At 37.0% G+C, this 19,404-nt stretch overlaps 1 protein-coding gene across 2 annotated transcripts in view; it reads left to right on the top strand.

Moving 5' to 3' along the window:
• LOC105935923 (ephrin type-B receptor 1-B) overlaps window positions 1-19,404 on the top strand; it is a 243,498-nt gene that overhangs the window by 162,034 nt on the left and 62,060 nt on the right. For both annotated transcript variants that reach the window (XM_012876547.3, XM_012876546.3), the window contains exons 5-6: window positions 5,425-5,760; window positions 18,691-18,815. In XM_012876547.3, the coding sequence (XP_012732001.1) occupies window positions 5,425-5,760; window positions 18,691-18,815 (461 nt within the window). The remainder of the gene's footprint in view (window positions 1-5,424; window positions 5,761-18,690; window positions 18,816-19,404) is intronic.

The raw sequence follows: 19,404 nt of genomic DNA, 5'->3' as shown, positions 1-19,404 counted from the left end.
ATAGAGACACACACAAACATTGTGATTCCATATGTCTCAGGAGAATCTTCTCCAAACACAACATACCAGTACATTTCAAATCTAATGTCTCTCAGACATAAACTGGTTCATCCCAAAGACAGAAGGCCCAAACCACATCTGAGCCGCGTTGTGTATGCAGTCCAATGCAGCGAGGACTGCTAAGACTCCTACATTGGAGAAACTAAACAACAGCTACATCAACACATTGCACAGCACAAGAGGGCCAGCAACGCAGGACAAGATTCAGCAGTCCACTTACACCTCAAGAACAATGGACACACATTAGACAACAATGATGTCCAGATTCTGGACAGGGAGAACAGATGGTTGGAAAGATGGATGAAAGAAGCCATCTTGGTTAAAAGAGAAAAGCTATCACTAAACAGTGTTTACAGCTCGATCCTCTAACACATTCCAAAGAGATTACATCAGCAGTCTCATCATTATTCGAATGACCAAGTACTCCACTCACACCAAGCAATAGCTTCTAACGACCCAGGACATTGACGGTGGGTCATTGATTTGCATCTGATTTAGAATGTGCCTAGGAAGATGGGCCTCCATGTCCTTAAAAACAGCAGTGTACCAACTAAAGGTTGCTCAAGTGCGAGACACCAAAGTTAACAAAGACTCCTGGATAGGTGTCGATTTAAGGCTGTTTGTTGTTGCGATGACTCGTAAAACTGAGAATTTGCCCAGGCCTCTTGCAGATTCATTCTTAGTAAAAATGCACAAAGTGGCTCAATCTCCGTTTCCGACCACACTTCATTCCATCAAGGAAGTCAAAATGCGATGTCATGCCATAAAATTGTATTTCGTTCTAGCGAGATAGTTTCTTGTTAGTAAGAGAAATAGCTCCATAATAATTTTGTATCATGTCAGTTCTACAAACCGTATCTGACCACTTAAACCTAAACACATTTTTAATAAAATGTTTTAATAAAAATTCACATGAAAAATACAAAGAATTAAAATGTGAAAATTAAGTAGAAGTAACAGTCACATTTTCAGACCAAGGAAGAAATTACGTACAAGTATTCATATTTTGTAGTTAACTTGTAAGCGGAGTTTCAAAAGGAAGATAAAGAAGCGAGAAAACAAAAAAATAGCATGTTAAACTACTGCATTTAAATTTCTACAAGTTGTTAAGTAACATATTAACAGTTTAACTCTTAAAAAACTTTATCTGTGCATAAATCTGGCCATCATATTATTTTATCTGATGCAATCACATTGTTACCTTGTGACATAGCACATACTTTAGATAGGAAATAAGTTTCTTTGAAGTAGTATTTACTGATACAAAACGTTCTGACAACATATAATGGAAGTAGTTGAGATGCAGTTTGGACATTAGAGACATTGTTTTTTACTAACACTGCAAGTTTGGGTGTTGCTGAAGTGTGTGATGGATGTGATGGATGATACAGAGGATACTCACTGGGCATAGACTTGACGGCTCCCAGGGAAGCCGGTTAAGTACTCCTTGTCACTCATACACCCTATTCTGCCACATTTTCACTCCATAAACAATGCATCTTGTAGCATCCGAGGACCTAATTATGTGCCATTTGACCTGAAGCTTGAGTATCTGTCCTGTTCAGCTAGACCATAATAATCACATCACATAGGTCATGCCCCTTATTTTGCTGACCCGAGTTTCCAGCCATAAATTGGAAGTTGTCTCATGATTGTTCTTTTTCCTTTGCTTTGTCCAAGTTTGCAACAGTATTGATAAAAGTATTCATACTTTTGTATTTATACCTTTTTGCATTTTTTTCAGTAGTGAGGATTTGGATGCCAGTCTATGACAAAGGAAAGATGGATGGTACTAAATGCGGGGACATTCTTAAGTAAAACCTGTGTCAGTTGAAACTGGGATGGAGGTTCGCCTTCCAGTAGAACGATGACCTGAAATACACTGCTAAAGCAACACTTGGGTGTTTTATGGGGAAACATTTAAATGTGTTGGGAGGACTTAGTCAAAGTCCAGGCCTCAATCTGATTAAGAATCTACAGTTATACTGGCAGATTGCTGTTCACGTGCAAAAACTATCCAACATAAAGGTGTCTTGTCACTGTGCAAACCCAGTGACAAGACATGGTAAGCTCACAGAGACTGATCCAAAGCCACTAGCAGCTAGTATTGCTGCAAAGGGTGAATTTTTTTGTCACTTTGTTAGTTTGCTTCACAACAAAACAAATATATACATCTTCAGAGTTGTATGCAAGTTCTATATGTGAAATGGAGTAAATTCTCAAATAATTAATTTTAATTCCAGGTTGTCAAGAAAGCACAAACTTGAAAAATCAAGGGGGTTTAATATTTTTGCAAGGCACGGTAAGATCCATGTGAACTGATTTGGAGCTCTTAGCAGTGTCGTTTTTTACTCATCCTGCCATGCAGTAAATCAACCCGCTACAAGAGGACTTTGTTGGAGACTATTCACATAAAATGTTTTGTTGTTGTTGTTGGGTAGGATATGAAAGAATTCTTTCAGCCTATCACTTAAAAAAGCATTGTCCAATGTTGTCTTATGTACCTAGCAATTAGTATCTGTTAAAGAAGCTATAGCTATATAGTGTTTCTAGCTTTAGCTATGTGAAGCAATATGTGGGTTGCAACCATTTCACCCTTATTGAGAATTGGTTTTCAGTGGAGTTTACACCATTAAAACTGATTTAATTTATGTTTATAGCTCAGCAGTTCAACATCTGAACTAGTCCTTAAGTAAACTAGGTAGGGTTCTCATTCACATATTTTATTCTTTACTAGTGAGAAAGTAGTACAAGTGTGATTTTTTTCTAAAAACATTTGCCCATTCAGACAATGTCTTTATTAGCTGTGACCTTTAAAGCTCTACAATTATGCAGATCCCCCCCCCCCCTGATAAAATCCCGATTCTGTTTAAATCTTTGCTGTTATTCCAGCTATAAATACCTGTGCAAGAGTCAAAGAACAAAGTTAGACAAAGTTAATCACCTTTGGCCTCTATAATTAAATTTTAATTTAAAACATATTTTTAACATATGTCTGTATAAAACATATATTGTGGTGTGAAATGCAATAGCCGAAACCACCACGAGTCACAGATAACTCTGTAGTTTGGCAACACTACAGCTGCAGTTGGCACCAATGATAAATGTGTTCCTTGTTCATGACCCTAGATCAAACCTGAGCTCAGAATATAGTACCCCGTGTACTTGCCCTCAGTAAAAATAATTATATGGTCTAATGAGTCGTATGCTTTCAGAGTATCTTGTATATAAAACCTAAGCAACTATATAAAGTATATAATTCTCCCACTGTTCCCTTGGTGCAGGTGAATCTACCAATTGGCTCACCGCACCTGAATATGAATCTTTAATCACCCAATATTTAATTTACCACAATATATTTGAAAAGCAAAGATGTTTACATGTAAAATTTGTTTCAGGTTTCTTTTTCATGCTGATTTCATCATCTTCTGTACTGGTTTCTTCCATCTAGGACGATGCACACTCACGTCTATTTAAAAAAAAAAAAAAAAAGAATGCAAAGTGTCTGTTTTCTTAGAAATTATATTAGTATCACCTGAGCTGCACAGACTAAGCACTTAGTTGTGCTTGTGCCTTAGTCTGGTATTTGAGTGTAAAGAGCTGCTGCTCTGCAGCATGTGCATGCATCTCAGCTAAGTAAATTCCTTCACTGGCATTTGGGAAAATTTCACCTTGTAGAGAATCTCACCGCAATTGCAGTAAGCAGAATAAGCCCCGTTTTTTCCACCCTGATATTAAGTCACCACTCAAGCCAAACAATAGTTGTATTATTTCTTGATTTCTCTTTGAATAAGGGGTTTGACATTCTGCTCCAGCTGTGGGCATTAAGGGAATGAGTGAAACTGTGCATTTGCAGAGCGATTTGGATAAGAATACTTCACGCAACACTGCATTTTTGTAAATAACCAATATTTGATAGACATGAAAATTTCATTTTAGAATCTCTGGGTGCAAATGAAATAAATTAGCATTTCAATTGTGCTTCAGGTCGAGAAAAATCACACAAGTCTTTCATAATAGTGCTTATATGTAAGTGTTTTAAATTAGTAATTTAACAGATTAGATTTTTGCTGCTTCCAATAATTATTGTGAGTAAAACATGCAGGAGGGATATTTGGAGAGGGCAGTAGTTATATTGTGTAATTAATATCACGATCCATAAACATAAATGCATGTTATTTACTGACAGGGGTACAGAAAGTAAAACAACACATTTTCTTATCTGAAAAAGGTTATGCCCTGGACACCTCAATTATTTGATTTCCGAATTCCTGCTGGAGATATCTGTAGAAGCCCTGGCATGAATTGTGTTGAGTCCTTGTCCCACAACCTTGCATTGATACTTACCTTAAAACCAGAATTCCAGTTTCCTAATCCTTATGCAAACAGTGTTCCCCACAGAGCTGTTTTTGGTGAATGAAGAGAAATCCAACCTCTTTACCATTTTACTTTCACAAAGCTCACTCATGTTTCCTATATTGAGCATCTTTAGGGAAAAATAAAAGTGCAAATTTTGTCTTTCTTCTGTGTTTCCAATAAGTGGCTACACAACATTTTGACATATTACCATGTGGATTTTTTTTTTTATTAAGAAGACAACCTGGTTGCAGCAATACTTCAAGAAGTGCTTTCCCAGATCTTGAACCATCATCCATATATGAAAGTGCATATCTGTTTTTAGAGGGAATGGCTTCAGAGGCTCTTTTTATGTCAGAAATGTATATATTATTTGTTGATAATTTTTTAAATGTTTGACTGTAGATTAGATTAGATTAACTTTATTGTCCAAAAGGAAATTTGATTTGGGTTACAGACTCTGGCTGCTACATAGTCCAAACTATGCGTCACACTGCATTCACACATAAAACACTACTATAAAAATTCCATTATAAGACAATAAATAGATACATAAAGGTGCATGTTACATTATATTCACAATAAATATTTGAAAGAAGAGAAAAAAAATTATAATGATGATAATAAATAAATAAAGACGTATAAAAACTGTTCTTTAAAAAAAATCTGTTTTAAGAGATAATGAATACAAAAAAAAAAGAAAGAGCATGTGTCAGTTTAAATGTTGAATACTGTTGCCTATTCCACAATTTACTGCTTAATGCTATTTGTTGACTGTAGCGTATTTCATTTTTAATGTTTCCAAGATTTTGAGTTTTCACTATAAATTATTATATCTGGTCTTTAATACATCAATGACTAAACCACAGGTGGGAATAGTAATTTAAAAAGGTGTTAGCTAACAGTTTTACAGTTAGCTAACAGTTTTACTAATACTCAATGTGAAAAAGCTAAAACATTCAAACAAATGACTAAGGATAAAAACATATTGTCGCTATGTGTTTCCAGGTGTTCCATCCAGTCCAAGGAATGTAATCTCCATTGTAAATGAGACCTCAGTGATCCTGGAGTGGCATTCTCCCAGGGAAACTGGCGGCCGGGATGATGTTGTCTACAACATAGTGTGCAAGAAGTGCCGAGCTGACCGACGCTCCTGTTCCCACTGCGATGACAATGTGGACTTTGTTCCTCGACAGCTGGGCTTGACAGAGACCAGGGTCTTCATTAGTAACCTGTTGGCTCATACACTCTATAGCTTTGAGATACAAGCCGTCAACGGTGTCAGCAACAAGAGCCCATACCCAGCACAGCATGTTACCATTGACATCACCACCAACCAGGCTGGTGAGTGTCTAACGTTTACAGGTCACAATAATTCTGAGTCTTTCACAATGATAGCATCTAGATTATTGACCTCTATCTTAAATGCAATTTAATGACTTATTTGACTTAAAGTATTGTGTTTTTGTCATGTGGGTCTGCAGATGAGCTTCCGTCCAACCTTACTTGTTGTATTTCATTTTGCATTTGTGAAATTGCAGATTTTCTGTTACGGTACACTTGCTACTGTGAATCATTCAGCCTGCAAAAAAGCATAATCTGACACTATGTGCATTTCCGAGTCACATTTCATGGTTTAGCAGCCTTCATGCCTACTTCACAGTGAATACGAAGACTATGTAACGGGAGGAGAAGCTGTTAGGTGATGTGTACATATTTGCACACTTTCTAAGCCGTCCTTCTCTGGATTAAGGTAATTGCTTTTGCCTTTGAAATCACAGCTGTGAAATTCACGCTCGGACCCAATATGCAGCTCTTTATAATTTTAGTCAGGGCAAAATCAGCTCCCTACAACTTTGGTGTTTCCTTTGTGGCCTTTTGCTCTCCAAATCTTGTGACAGAAACAACTCTAGTGCACAGTCCTAATTTGACATTCTATAGCTGGGTTTCCACTTTATGTAATTGATCGTGGCGCACCACCACAACAAAATAAAAGCCGCCACACCTTCAGAATAGATCAAAACATATGTTAAAACATATAAAGCATATGATATGCATAATCTGAGCTGCACAGACCAAGCATAGCTACTTTATATTTGCATAAATACTTCAGAGTTTAAAATTAATTTAAATATCATGAGATGTTTAAATTTACTTTATTTTGAAAAACCAACACCACCAGCTCCTCTCTGCCTCACTGTAGTTCTGTGAAGCTGGCAAATGTATGAAGCTCACTGGTGGTTACTGGATGCTGTGCCGCTCTCGGTAGTGAAGAAAAACTACAGATGACAATCCAGTGTTGCCAATTTAGGCACTCTGATCGTTATATTTAAGGACTTTTTGACCCCACTGGCAACTCATATTCAAAAAAGCGACTAGAAACAAATCTAGTGTCTTTTCTCTGTATTTTTGGCGATTTAGCAACTTGAAAGCAGCAATCTTTCTACAATTACTGTCTCATGACAGCTACTAGAGCTTGTGAGATCTCCTTTTTCCCTCAGCACTGTCGCACCGGCACAACCAGCAACTGTGAGTCCTCCCAAACTTCCCTCAGCGATGTCTCAGGCAGCTGCCTCATCCTAAAAGCCCAGCATGCAGTCAGAGCAAAGAGAGCTGAGAGGAGACCTGCTCTGTTTTCACATTGCAAATGTATAACGCATGCGTAAAGCTGCAAATGATTGCACCCTAGATTACAAAGCATAAAGCACAAACAAGGATATAAATATAGCAAATATAATTTTTAATCTAGTCTCTTTTTTCTTTCTCTGAAACTGTTGAACTAAAATAATTACCTGACTACCACACAGCTTGATTCAACATGTGGCTCTGATTATCTTTTGGTAAAAATATAATGTACATAGTGTAGATTTAGGCAACATGTAAAAATTCATACAAAATATAAAAGTAATAGGTAACATATGCTTTAATGACATTTTAACAAAAATAAAAGTTGTTTCTAAAAATTATATTTCATTTGTTAATCTCCATACATAAAAACTGCTTCCATGTAGAAATTAAATCATAATTTCAGAACGCCATAAAGGTCAGATGATCTAAAATTCAATCTGTAAGGTTGCAAGTTGTTATTTTTTTATTCCATTTTTTTCACAATACTGACAGTAAACATTTGGCATTTTATAAAATACACCTGTTTGGATGCTACTTAAATATCTTTTCACATTTTCATATCACAGATTCTGAATAGGCTTCCTGTCAGACATACAAAATAAATCTCTTGTTCTGTATCCACAGTGAAAGAGAACAAAACAGTCTGTATAAAGCTATACACACATATAGTTTTGTTTTCCTTTTTAGCTGAGAAGCATATGAAATATATCTGATATTCTCCGGTTTACATTAACCTTTTCAAAGTATAGCTTACTTGCTGCTCTATTGCCCCTGACAAACCACAGAGAAAGTTCCTTTTGAGCACCGTGAGCGATGGGTAAATGATTTAGAGTGGAATTCAGCAATGGAGAATTGCAAGGTACAAAATAGGCTAGCTTGTATTTTCAAGGCATTAAAAGGTGTTGTTATAGAAAACAACCCTTCTACAACTGCTCCTTTTGAACAACGTTTTTTAGTAATGAACATACTGACAAAAACTGCTGTTCATGAGAGACAGAATAACCCCAAAATAACTTAGCCATTGATATGCAGGTTTGGAGAAATATATATATAAAAAAAGTGTTTATAGTGTATGTATATATTTTCTTTCAACAATACTTTTACATCTTCTGTGCACAGGAGAGCAATTACACTGTCCCATTCAGTGATGGAATACCACATGTCAAATGAATTCCATTTTAGTCCTTTTTTTTTAGCTTTAATTGTTGAATCAACTTACTCTACATTTATCTTCGAGACCAATAAAATTATAATTGGTTTATCCAGATTTCTTTCTCGGATTGGAGCATATTTTGAAATTAAATTTGGCTTGGCCGGTGAATGGCATACCACATTTGATTACATCGATTCTCAGAGGAACATAATGACCAACTGCACTTGTCTTTGTCCGATAGAGAGTTCGGAGAGGAATGGGAAGAGAGATAAATCAGAATAGGGAAAGCGGTTGATTTTTTTTTTTCTACCAGAGACAGGGACTGTGACAGGGAAAGAAGGAAAAATTAGGGGGTAAATAGGTCTGACTATAAAGGTGGCCTAATGGTGCTGACTGTACCTGTTTGACAGGCTAATAGCATACTTGACAGATAGATGTAGAATGAGCATTGCCCATTCCTATTGTTGAGGCCTTTTGCAGTAATGAGGTTTCCTCCAGTAATCTTCCAGGCCTGTGTCCATCTTTACATGGCCCCTTTGTCACCAGGTAATTGCACTGTTCCTCACTTCGACAAGGGTTTTTGGCAGAAGGCCACTGATAATGCAGAAGTATACAAAGAGTTCATGGTAGGGGTGTATGAAACAACTGACAAAAAATACTCTCTTTCTGTGACAACACAAAGCCTGTAGCATCAAGGCATAACAGTTTTTTTTTTGTTTGAATTATGAAATCTTCTCCATTTAAAGTTGAAGTTTTATTTAAATAGCAAAAACAAAGAAATGTTTGAATAGATGCAAAACAGGAAGTTTTTAACAGCAACAAGGATAAACTAATTGACATGCATGGATGAATGCACTGGCAGATCTGATCCAGGGTGTCCCAGACAAGAATAATTTATGCAGGTAAATTTTTTTTAACACGTTATGTTTGCTTTTTAGTCTGTTTAAGAGAAATGTTTTAAGAGATTTGTGTAAAAATATATATTTTCAGCATTTTAATTACTTCCTGTTTTTCCATGTATGACACCATCTAAATTTTTACAGTACTAGACACATTTTTGGTATCCGTCGTAAAGATGTGACAAAACAAAAGCCGTAAAAGAACCATACTGAACTTTTGAATTGAGCTAGTGGTAAAAAAAATCAACAGCAGCACAATTATTGGGATCAGTGCTGTCAAACTTATTTTGCCAGCATGAAAGCAATAAATCTTTTCCTATAATATTTCAGACAGTTGGGACATACAAAGAGATCTTTGACTACACCTCAAAGAATAGGAATTATATATATATTACTCTTTCTAAGATAACTTGACAGAGGAACTCCATCTGTACCTGCAATAATATGGAGCATAAGCTAGTAGTATTAGAGCAGCGAAGCAAACTGTTATCAAAGATGTGAGAGGAAGAAAAGGGGAGTTAGAGGGGCGGCCTTGATGGGGGATGTATGAACCATTGAGACCATTTAACTGCCCTCCATCCTGGCGCGTGTCTGAGAGAGAGAACTGATCAATAGTGTGATTTAAGAGTTCATTTATGGCCCTTTGCTCTCCAGGAGATACATCCACCCACAGAGACCGAGATACAACCCCACACAGGTTATATAGTGCACCCTGTGAAGTGATTATTCATGTCTGACCTACTTTTGGTCATATTTGTTTATTATCCAAGGAGCAAAATGAACTATTTAATGCCATACTGTTGACTTTCAGGGATACGCAATGACAGTAATCAGAATTTTATTAGTCATTGCAACTTTTGTACATTCTATTGAAGTTTGCTTTTTGGGTTTAACCCAGCCCTTGTGTAGCAGTGGGCTGCCACTGTGCAGTGCCTGGGTAGCATTCTGGGGCTAAGTATATTGCTCAGGGACCCAGAGTGGGAGTCTGTGAGATGCAAACCGGGGAACTTGCAGCCTTCTCAGGACACAAGCACACTGCTCTAACCACTAGGCCACCTCTCCCTCTGAAAGTGGTGGCCTTTCTACTTGTAGAAAATTCATTAAAATGCACAATAGCACTAGGATCTCACTGGCACAGCCTTCTTGACCCAGATAATGTGCCAAACATCTCTCAGACCTCATAATGCCAATTATATCTACAAACAATCCTCCTCCACTGGGCTGGTGTTTGGAGAGCTATTCCCGCAGAAAGACAAACATTGTCGTCCTCATCCTTCTACGGGCAAGCCTGATTGGGTGGGTTGCATTCAAGATTGTGAGATCCAGTGCACTCGACTGAAATCCAAACAACCGGATGAATTAGAGACATCTGCACCCTGTGGGGCTCTGGAATCAGATGAGATGTTAGGCAAACATGTCACTAGGAGATATTCAGGACACCAGTCATTATGTCTTTCCAGTTTACATTTGTTTTGTTGTTTCACCTCCCCCCACTCCCACATGCTCCCTCTATGTCCTACAGTTTCAGTTTTTACATGAGCACTTTCATGGCTTTCTGCCGTGCCATTTTTATTTTATCTTATGTTTGCTCTCACTGACGTTAGAAGATCCAGTCTCTGGATCCAAAAGGTGAGGTATTAGCTTCAGGCAAGAAAAAAGAAGAAAATGTGTCAACTTGAATGCGTCTGATCCTAGATGTCACTTCTGATGTCTTTATATTGTGCAATAAGTGACTGAGGGCATGCGTGTCTATGTCTTGATGTGTTTGAGCCAATCTGATTTGTGTGTAAAGTAAATGGCTTCCCTTTTTTCTCTTTTTTTTTTCTGTTTTGCTCACAAAATGGAACCAAATACAGCAGTGTTCAGAATCCTCCTTGTCTAATGTGATTTTGAAATATAATTTAAGCCACTGGTATTTGAGAGAAGTCCCCGAAGCTGAACTGATCCCTCTTTAAGATGTTTGAGAGAGAACCATTACCATGTAGTCATGGCTGGCTTGGCCTTCTGAGCCCCTGTTAATAAGGTAGCAGCCATGGAACCTATGGCTTTGACTGCAGTACAGCACATGACTGAAATGCTCCCCACATATGAGACCCTGAATTCCTATTAGGAGTCCGCATGGTTCATGGTAGCATAGCAGAGTATTAAAGTAAAATCTTTAGCTGCACATCAGAGAATGATCTAATTAGATAATATTTTAGCTTCTTATGGCTCCATATGTTTTGCACTTTGTTGTTCGTTGTGTTGAATAGGACTTTGCTGCAAGATCAGCAAGGTCCTATTGTCAGTCCAATCAAATCTTACATACAGTTTAAAAAGTCCTCTGTGGAAGGAACCCAGTGGATTCTATCAAGTCATTGGCCTGTAGCATTCACTCCTCCTGAAGGAGCGCATAGTGTCAGTGGACAGTCATTTGCATTGTCGTTGACTTTGCAACAATCCTTCATATTGAGCATGCATGCAGCAACAGTGGAGAGGAAAGCTCCCCTTTAACAGGAATAAACCTCAAATATAGGTGACCTTTAGTATAAGTGTAAATATCATTCATGGAAAAATGTACCATTGATTCAGTTGTGCAAATATGTTATTTTATTATAATTGCTCATGTCTTGTGTACTACTGTCTGCTTTTATTTGTCTTTCAGTTTGGTGATGATACAAATAAATCCCATTACTCACAGACAAATAAACAATCATTTTAAACTAAAGTATATTGGGTTTCAACACAAACATGGATCTGGCTCATATAAAACATATGTATCACAGTGTAAACAAAGATCTGGTCCATACAAATGTATTCAGCAGCAGCACTATGCAATTTCTGTCTTTCTGGTAATTTTGCATTATATTTTGTTTAGTGATCAACTACAGCAGCAGGGCAGGTTGCTACAGGTTCCTGCTTTTTTGCTCTAATTGTCAGCTTCAATCTTGCTCCTTAGCCTGTTATTAATGTCCAAGTTAGTCTTAGTTGTACCTTTGCAGCTAATCAGATTATTGATGAAAGTGCCTCACTGGATTGTTTTGCTGCTTCAGTATTTAGTAGCTGATCTTGTCAGTTGATAAACATTTTTTCTGCATTGATTCAGACTGCAGTAGAACAGAGCAATGCTTGATTTGGTTTTGCACACCTAAGAAGCGTGTGCAGTTGTCAGAGTCTGTGAAGCTAATATTTAACAGTGTTAGCTTATGTCTTCCGGGAGGTTTACTACCTCACTGTTGCAGATATAGGAGCTTAACTTTGAAAAGTTGTTTTCGACGTCAGTGTTGTAGCGTTATCTTGTAGCGATAGCACAGCATGTGGCATCATTCAGCATTTTGTTTCTTCTTGCTCGTCTACATCATAGGGAAAGCTCGTTTAAACAGCGCTTTTGTGTCTGTCATGTCGATAAGGAGGATTGCAAATGTTATTGTTCTGGCAGTACTCAACATGTTAGCAGAGTTTTAACTTCCAGCAACAAGACCACTGTTGAGATGAGCAGCTACAGGGAGGGAAGTGTCTTTTATTGCAGTACTGCAGTCGGCACAAGTGTGACAATTCAAATCAGTAGGCAGATCAGTATCTTTGAATATTTTATTTATTTATTTATTTATTTTAGTATCAGTCATATTGAGATATTGATTATTTTGACAACCCTAGTAGCAAACTCTGAATGGGACTTATCATGACTTTCTTCTCGTCATTTTTCAAAAAGATCCATTGGTTATATATTCAAACCCTGGAACATAATTTCACAACCTAATACGGCTTCAAACCTTTCTACAACTTTCTTCCTGACTCTGGTATGTTTTCTTGTTTTTCATGATTTTTGTCATTCACTGACAGTAAATATACATTTTTATAAAGGTTTAATTGCTCCCTGGTGGACAACTGATTAGTTGACTACTGAGATCATCTGGTTGACTTGCGTTTGTTTAGGGGTATCAGAGTGAATGTGGGCTGCATAAAAAACCTTTTAAATTTTTTGTCTTTTAAAATTAATAGAAACAGTTCAGAACTATGTACTTATTTGTGGTGTGCTATTGCATAAATGTTGTGGTATCAGTACTTTTGCAAAGCACTATATTCAGCCTTCATTTCTAAAAAAAAATGTCTCAATGACAACAACGAAAATGCAAAAAGTGGGACAAATTATACCTTCTTTGGAAAATGACAAATAAAGGACACATTATACATTTAGTATTCCGAAAGTATGATGCGATTTCTGTAAGGTTTTGAAAATTATGATGATGCTGCTAATAAGTTTCACTTTGCTGGTTAGTGAAGGCTTTATGCCTGTTGGAGAAAAGCTTATCATTTTGAGGGGTTTGTGGAAAATCTTTCTTTTATTTCTGAAGTTTGACTTTAAAATAATGTCCATAAAGCTGTAAATTCATATGAGTACACAGTCATGAAGAGACTTGAGGAAATGTTAAATTTGCTACTTGTATTTGCAGGGTTTTGCTAATTTTTGTACAAGCAGCCAAAAGCAAGAGTGTCACTTTTGTGCATCAGGCTTGGCTTTTGCAGGTTAAATGTTGTCCCATTTTAATACAAATATAACTATAATTCTTGGATGTTCAACGACAAGTCTAATATGCTGACCCCAAATTAAAATTATGGCATCCACACATTGAAGTTACAATAATGATAGTAGAAGTTTAATTGAATGTTAGATATACACATAAAGTTGGTATAAGTCATTCCACAGCGGATCAAACGTACAAAGATAAATAAGTTTTTTTTTATTTTTTCATCATTGTTTCTTTTTCTATTCATCTTTCTCCATCTTCCTCTTCTTCCTTCTTTCTATGTAAGTCAGACGCATGAAGGATTTGACTTTGATTAATGGTGAGCCAAGTTCTGCATTAAAGGCCAGGGGCTGCAAGACAGGCCAGATAAAAGTGGAGCGCAAGGAGCAAGGGATTGGCAGGATGTAGGGTGGAGAGAGAAACTTGGGACACAGTCACCAATCACTGTCAACATCATTGTCCCATGGTGACAATGGGTACACACTTGGAGGGGACAGCAGAGCTTCATTGAGCTGAATCTGACCCTCATCCAGCCACGACACATTGTGTCTGACAGGCTCGTCATACATAGGTTACAAGGGCACATATAAATGTGCAAATGGTCTGTTTTTGTCAAGCTCATCTGAAATTTTCAACCTCTGTTCTTGTAAGGGTAGATATTAATGATACTCAAGTTGTTCAAAGGGCATATATCATTTCTTTTTTCTTTTTTTTTTGCAATTTATTCTTTCAGTTGTGATTATAGTTCATTGTTGTTATATTAATATCCAGTACAAATTCAGCAAATCTGCAAAAGAAAACAAAAAAAAAACAGCACAATAGGAAAATAAATTAACACACTGCAGACAAAATAGAGAAGTTGACACTAAAGTTGATGAGTGATTTTATCTTCGAAATGGCTCATTCAGGCACCCGTCCCCCTGTGCTTCACCTCAGTGAAGAAGAAGAATTATCTTTATTTGTCATTGCAACTTTGTACATATCAATGAATTTCATTCTCTGTATTTAACCCATTCCTTAGGAAGCAGTGGGCTGCCATTGTGCGGTGCCCAGGGAGCATTATGGGCTAAGGGTCTTGCTTAGTGACCCAGAGTGACATTCTGTAGTATTTGAAACAGGAAACTTGCAGCTTTCCCAGGGATACAAATGCCGTGCTCTAGCCACTAGGTAACCCCTTGCCCACTGAATGACAGCTTGTATCAAAAACTGTAACTTTGCCTGCATTTAGCATACCCACAAAGATAAGTCCACCTTCTTAAAAAATCACTTTAATTAATGCACCACTGTATTTAAGCATTGTACTTCAGCATTTAAACTTCCCTTCCTTGTGGATGGAAGGGAAGTTTAAATGTTGATGTGCAATGAGGCTACAGATACGACACTTTCTTCTTAATTTAGCTCAGACAGGAATAAGAAAAAAAAACAAGAGTAGCAGCTGGTCTGTAACATGAAAATTCTAATTATTTCAAAGTATTTTTCTGTGTGCATGAGTATATCAAACATCAGAGCATTTGTCTGATACACCCATGCAACTGCACGGTAATTAACATAATCCGTAAAGGGACTTCTATCTGTCTGTGGACTCAAACATGAGTCTTATTAGATGCTAAGGACTATTTTCAGGCTTTAAACCTCTCAGATAGTGTGTTCGTTAAAAAATGTCTCCTGTCTGCGTATTATGTGTAATGTGTGTGCATTCCGAGCCAGTGTCTCATCAAAAAACTTCTTAGAGTAATAACTAGTGACAATAAAGATTCATGATTCTTGGAGTGAGTTATTGTACTGTTTGGAGAGAGCAGTTCATGATTTAACACAATCTGCAAATGTCAGCATACGTTTTGTACTGACAAAGACAGAAAGATGGATAAAATGCAAAATGTCCAGTAAACAAAAGCCTTTTCTTACCGTATAAACTTTCTCATCACAAATAGCAGCTGTGGTTGCCTTGGTGGTCTGGCTGTTTACTCCTTGCTCAAGCTCCCTCATGGATTGGGTTGTTGCTTTTCTTAAATCCATCACCATAATTGTTTTATAATCCATGAAAAAAAAAAATTCATTTAGAGATGTAGTTTTTCATGGGTAGTTTGAGGACTCCATACCCTTACTGGTTTACATTGACAGAGCTCATAAATTCTGCCAACATGTTTACTCCTTTCTCATTCTGTGTTGCCAATAAACAGGTACACATCCATTAAACATGGTCTTGTTAAAAAGAAAAAAATATATATTGAGAAAACAGCCTGTGTTGTATGTACAATAGCCATAACATGTTGCCTATGATCATTCATACATCTATATGTCATCTATATAAGGTACTAAGATCCTGTTTTTAGAAAATGAGTGGCTATTAAGGCTTTTTGATGTGGAAATTTGCTTAAATGTTGATTATGATTTAAGTATGTAGCTTACTTTATATATTTATATATTTAATTAAATATTCAAATATAATAATAAAAAAAACTTTTTATGTTATAGGTAATAATATGTATCTAAACTATTATGATTTTTCCCCCTTCACATATTAGTTGATATTAAAAGGTTAGCAGCATCCATTAAAAGTGTATGTGAATAATCCTAATGAACAGAAAAATGCATTAAAAACCCTATAAAGTTTTGACCTGCTATTAGAGAGTATTAAGTATGGAGCAACATGTGGATTAATGAATAGTATATAATATTTTGTTTGACCCAACAAAAGCTATACTCTGGTTCACAATTACCCATACGACATGTCTATAAGGAAATCCTTAATGAACCAGACTTTGTTTTTGCACCTGAAACCTTGAACTGAATACTAGCTAGAAAGTCAGAGCTTCCCTCCACGGCATCTTTTCCCCTCTGCAGGAATTTCTGAGTGGAGCACCCATCCCCTGGGTCTGTCAGGAACAGTGTGCCTGTGGCCGGTAATTGATAATGCGGCCCAGGCAGCCCTCTCCCTGGTCAGTGGAGCATGAACTAGCCTGAGAAGTAGAGAGGCTGGAGTGCACCGAGGTGAAGCTCAGCCCTCACAGTCGCTGTGTGGAGAATGGGGGAGGGAGGGGCTAGAGGTGAAAGCCAACAAGGGCAGACGGAGCATAATCCACATAAACAGACCCCATTCATTCCTTCACATTTGCATTTTCCCATTTAGGGCAGAATAACCTGACACTCAACCTTTGAGATACTGATCCCTGTAAAACTGTAGAATAAGCCCACTTCCCTATAAAAGATGATTTGCAAACAACCGCAAGGTTAAGGTCTTTCCTTCTAATGTAGTGTCAGTGCCTATGCAGAGGCAATGTATGGGGATGGGGAAAACCTTCAGAAAAATGAAGCAGGGTTATCATTAAAGGTCCCTTTGATGACTACTAATAGGAGGAATTTTTCAGAAAAATTATGATTTTTAAGGTGGAATTAAAGCAAGTTATTGGTGTTAGGAGCCAAGTACCTGATATCAGCAAATGTTGAGTGCAGAAACTGACAGAAATTCTATTGAGAAATATTCATATGTTTACAATCTAGTGTTATTTGACAAAATGGTTTAAGTCATTATTGAACTATATTTTTTTGTGGATTTTAGCGTATTAAAAATTGTTAGAGCTTAACTATTGTCATTTGTCCCATTACATTAATTAGTAGAAGCATTTAAAAGTTAACAAATTTCCCATTTACAGTATTTTGTCATTTATTAATTTTCATTTTTTAAAACGCACATTTAAACATCTGGTTAACTGGTTAAACAGACAATGGTGATGTTGATTAGAATTTGCTATTCTCTTTCCTCCTTCAAATTCAATATACTTATGTATACTTATATAAACCACATATAAATGCAGTGTGTTGAAGGGTTTTCTGTGATGGGGTGGCATGGCATTGCAGAGGACAAAAATTATTAAGTTGCCTTGTATTTAGGGTAATTGATAGACGATATGTGTACAGTCAGGTGTACTGTGACTTAACGGTGGAAGATTCTGTTCAGTAAGGCCACATCTTTATTTGGACTGTACTGATATTATTACTATTGCATGAATTGTACAAATAACATATCATGTACAAATTAGTTCATAAGGATTTGATTGTTTTTGTTAGTTTCCTGCATTTATAACCTGATATATTAGAATGATCACCACAAACAGGCATATCATATGAAAGTCAGATGTTTACTTTAAGGTTTACTGATTCTGAGTATAACTCAGCTTTTGAATAAAATTATTTGTGTTGATTTTTTTTCCTATTCTTTTTTCTGAGTTGTCTAGCATTATAATCTAATAGATATGTGTAGATAGACTCTTTTTGTAATAACATGCATTTGAACTAAAACAGCATAACATGTTACAGTCACACTAGTCAGAGATTACTGGAAATTTCTAAGAGATAAAGAGAAAATAGATTTTCATATTCTATTACTTTTGATGTTGTAGCGTAATGTCGAAATTATGTCAGTTTCAGTATTTGAAGGTAGACAGTTTAATAAGTTGTCTTATGAGGGTATATTATCTTGCAGGCAGTCAAACATTAAAATACTTATTGGTTACATGTGACTGCAGCAGGGTTTCATTTTATGTGGTGGCGTCTTTTAAAATGTTTTTTTTGCTAAAATATGTCAATATTTTAAAAATAAAATGTGCACACAAAAGATGTAAAATTGTGTATTTTTTTTTTTCAACTTCACAAATGTTATAGCTTGGTTTTGATCCATCATATGGATGGTCAGTAAAAAACATTCAGGTTTTATGGTTGTAATGTGACTGAATGTAAAAAAGTTCAGAGGGTGAGAATACTTGTGCAAAGCATTGTAGAAGTCTTTGTGCTAGTTCTCTCTGGGAGTGTTGTATGCATGTGCTCAGTGACTCATCAGCTAATTAATTTAAACCCTCTTACCCAGTTCTTATATATAGAGAGGGTAATGTGGCCATACTTGCTTCCAAGGTGTATTAATACTTTGCAAGGCGCTGTAACTATGCTGTTGCTGCAGAATAAGTGAAGCAGAAGCTAGTCTTGGATTGCAGCTGTGGAATTATTTTAAATCATTGGACATTTACATTACGCAAAAACGTGTAAGCTAAAGAACTGTGCTTACTTTTTTTTTTACTGTCTGTTTCTGCAGCCCCATCAATTGTTCCCATCATGCACCAGATTAGCTCCACCATGAACAGCTTCACACTATCATGGCCTCAACCAGAACAACCCAATGGCATCATCCTCGACTACGAGCTGCGCTACTATGAGAAGGTAAGCTATGAGTGTGCACATTTGCATCAGTGTTTTTATCTCCGGGGGAATTTCTTTTATATGTGCTCAACATCTGTAGAAAACATTACATGTGATGCTGCGGATTCTAAGCTTTCTTGTATATCTGCGAGCTGCTCCCCTGGGTTGATAATATGTTCTGTCCCTGTGTTCCTCCCACCTCTCCCACTGTTCTTTGGTTTCTGCTGCTGATGAAGTGAAAAGGCTGACCTCTGCACCAGGCCCACTTTGCACAGTGCAGTAACCCTGTCCCGCTGTGAAAATGCATTGCGTCTAAAGGGAGTCGCATCGACCTGTCTCCTCTCACACAATACGTCGGCTTTATTAAGTCACCAGCACTACCCTTCGGTTACTACGCTGCTTTAGTATTGACCTGTAGGCTTTTCCCAAGGCCTCAGACATAATAATACTCATATACTGGAGACTTAAGCTTTTTTTGTTTCGGACCTTGTTTGTCTTCCTAAAGAAGATCGATAGGTGCAGCAAGCCCAGCCATGAATAGGGTATTTTTTATCGCCAGTTTTTGTCATTCTTTGACTTTTTTGAGACTTAGTTCACCTTCACTCATCTT

This window comes from Fundulus heteroclitus, chromosome 6 (genome assembly GCF_011125445.2).
Source record: "Fundulus heteroclitus isolate FHET01 chromosome 6, MU-UCD_Fhet_4.1, whole genome shotgun sequence".
Classification (NCBI taxonomy): Eukaryota; Metazoa; Chordata; class Actinopteri; order Cyprinodontiformes; family Fundulidae; genus Fundulus; species Fundulus heteroclitus.
The sequence above is the reverse complement of the archived record's forward strand: the minus strand, read 5'-3'. Positions and strand labels throughout refer to the sequence as shown.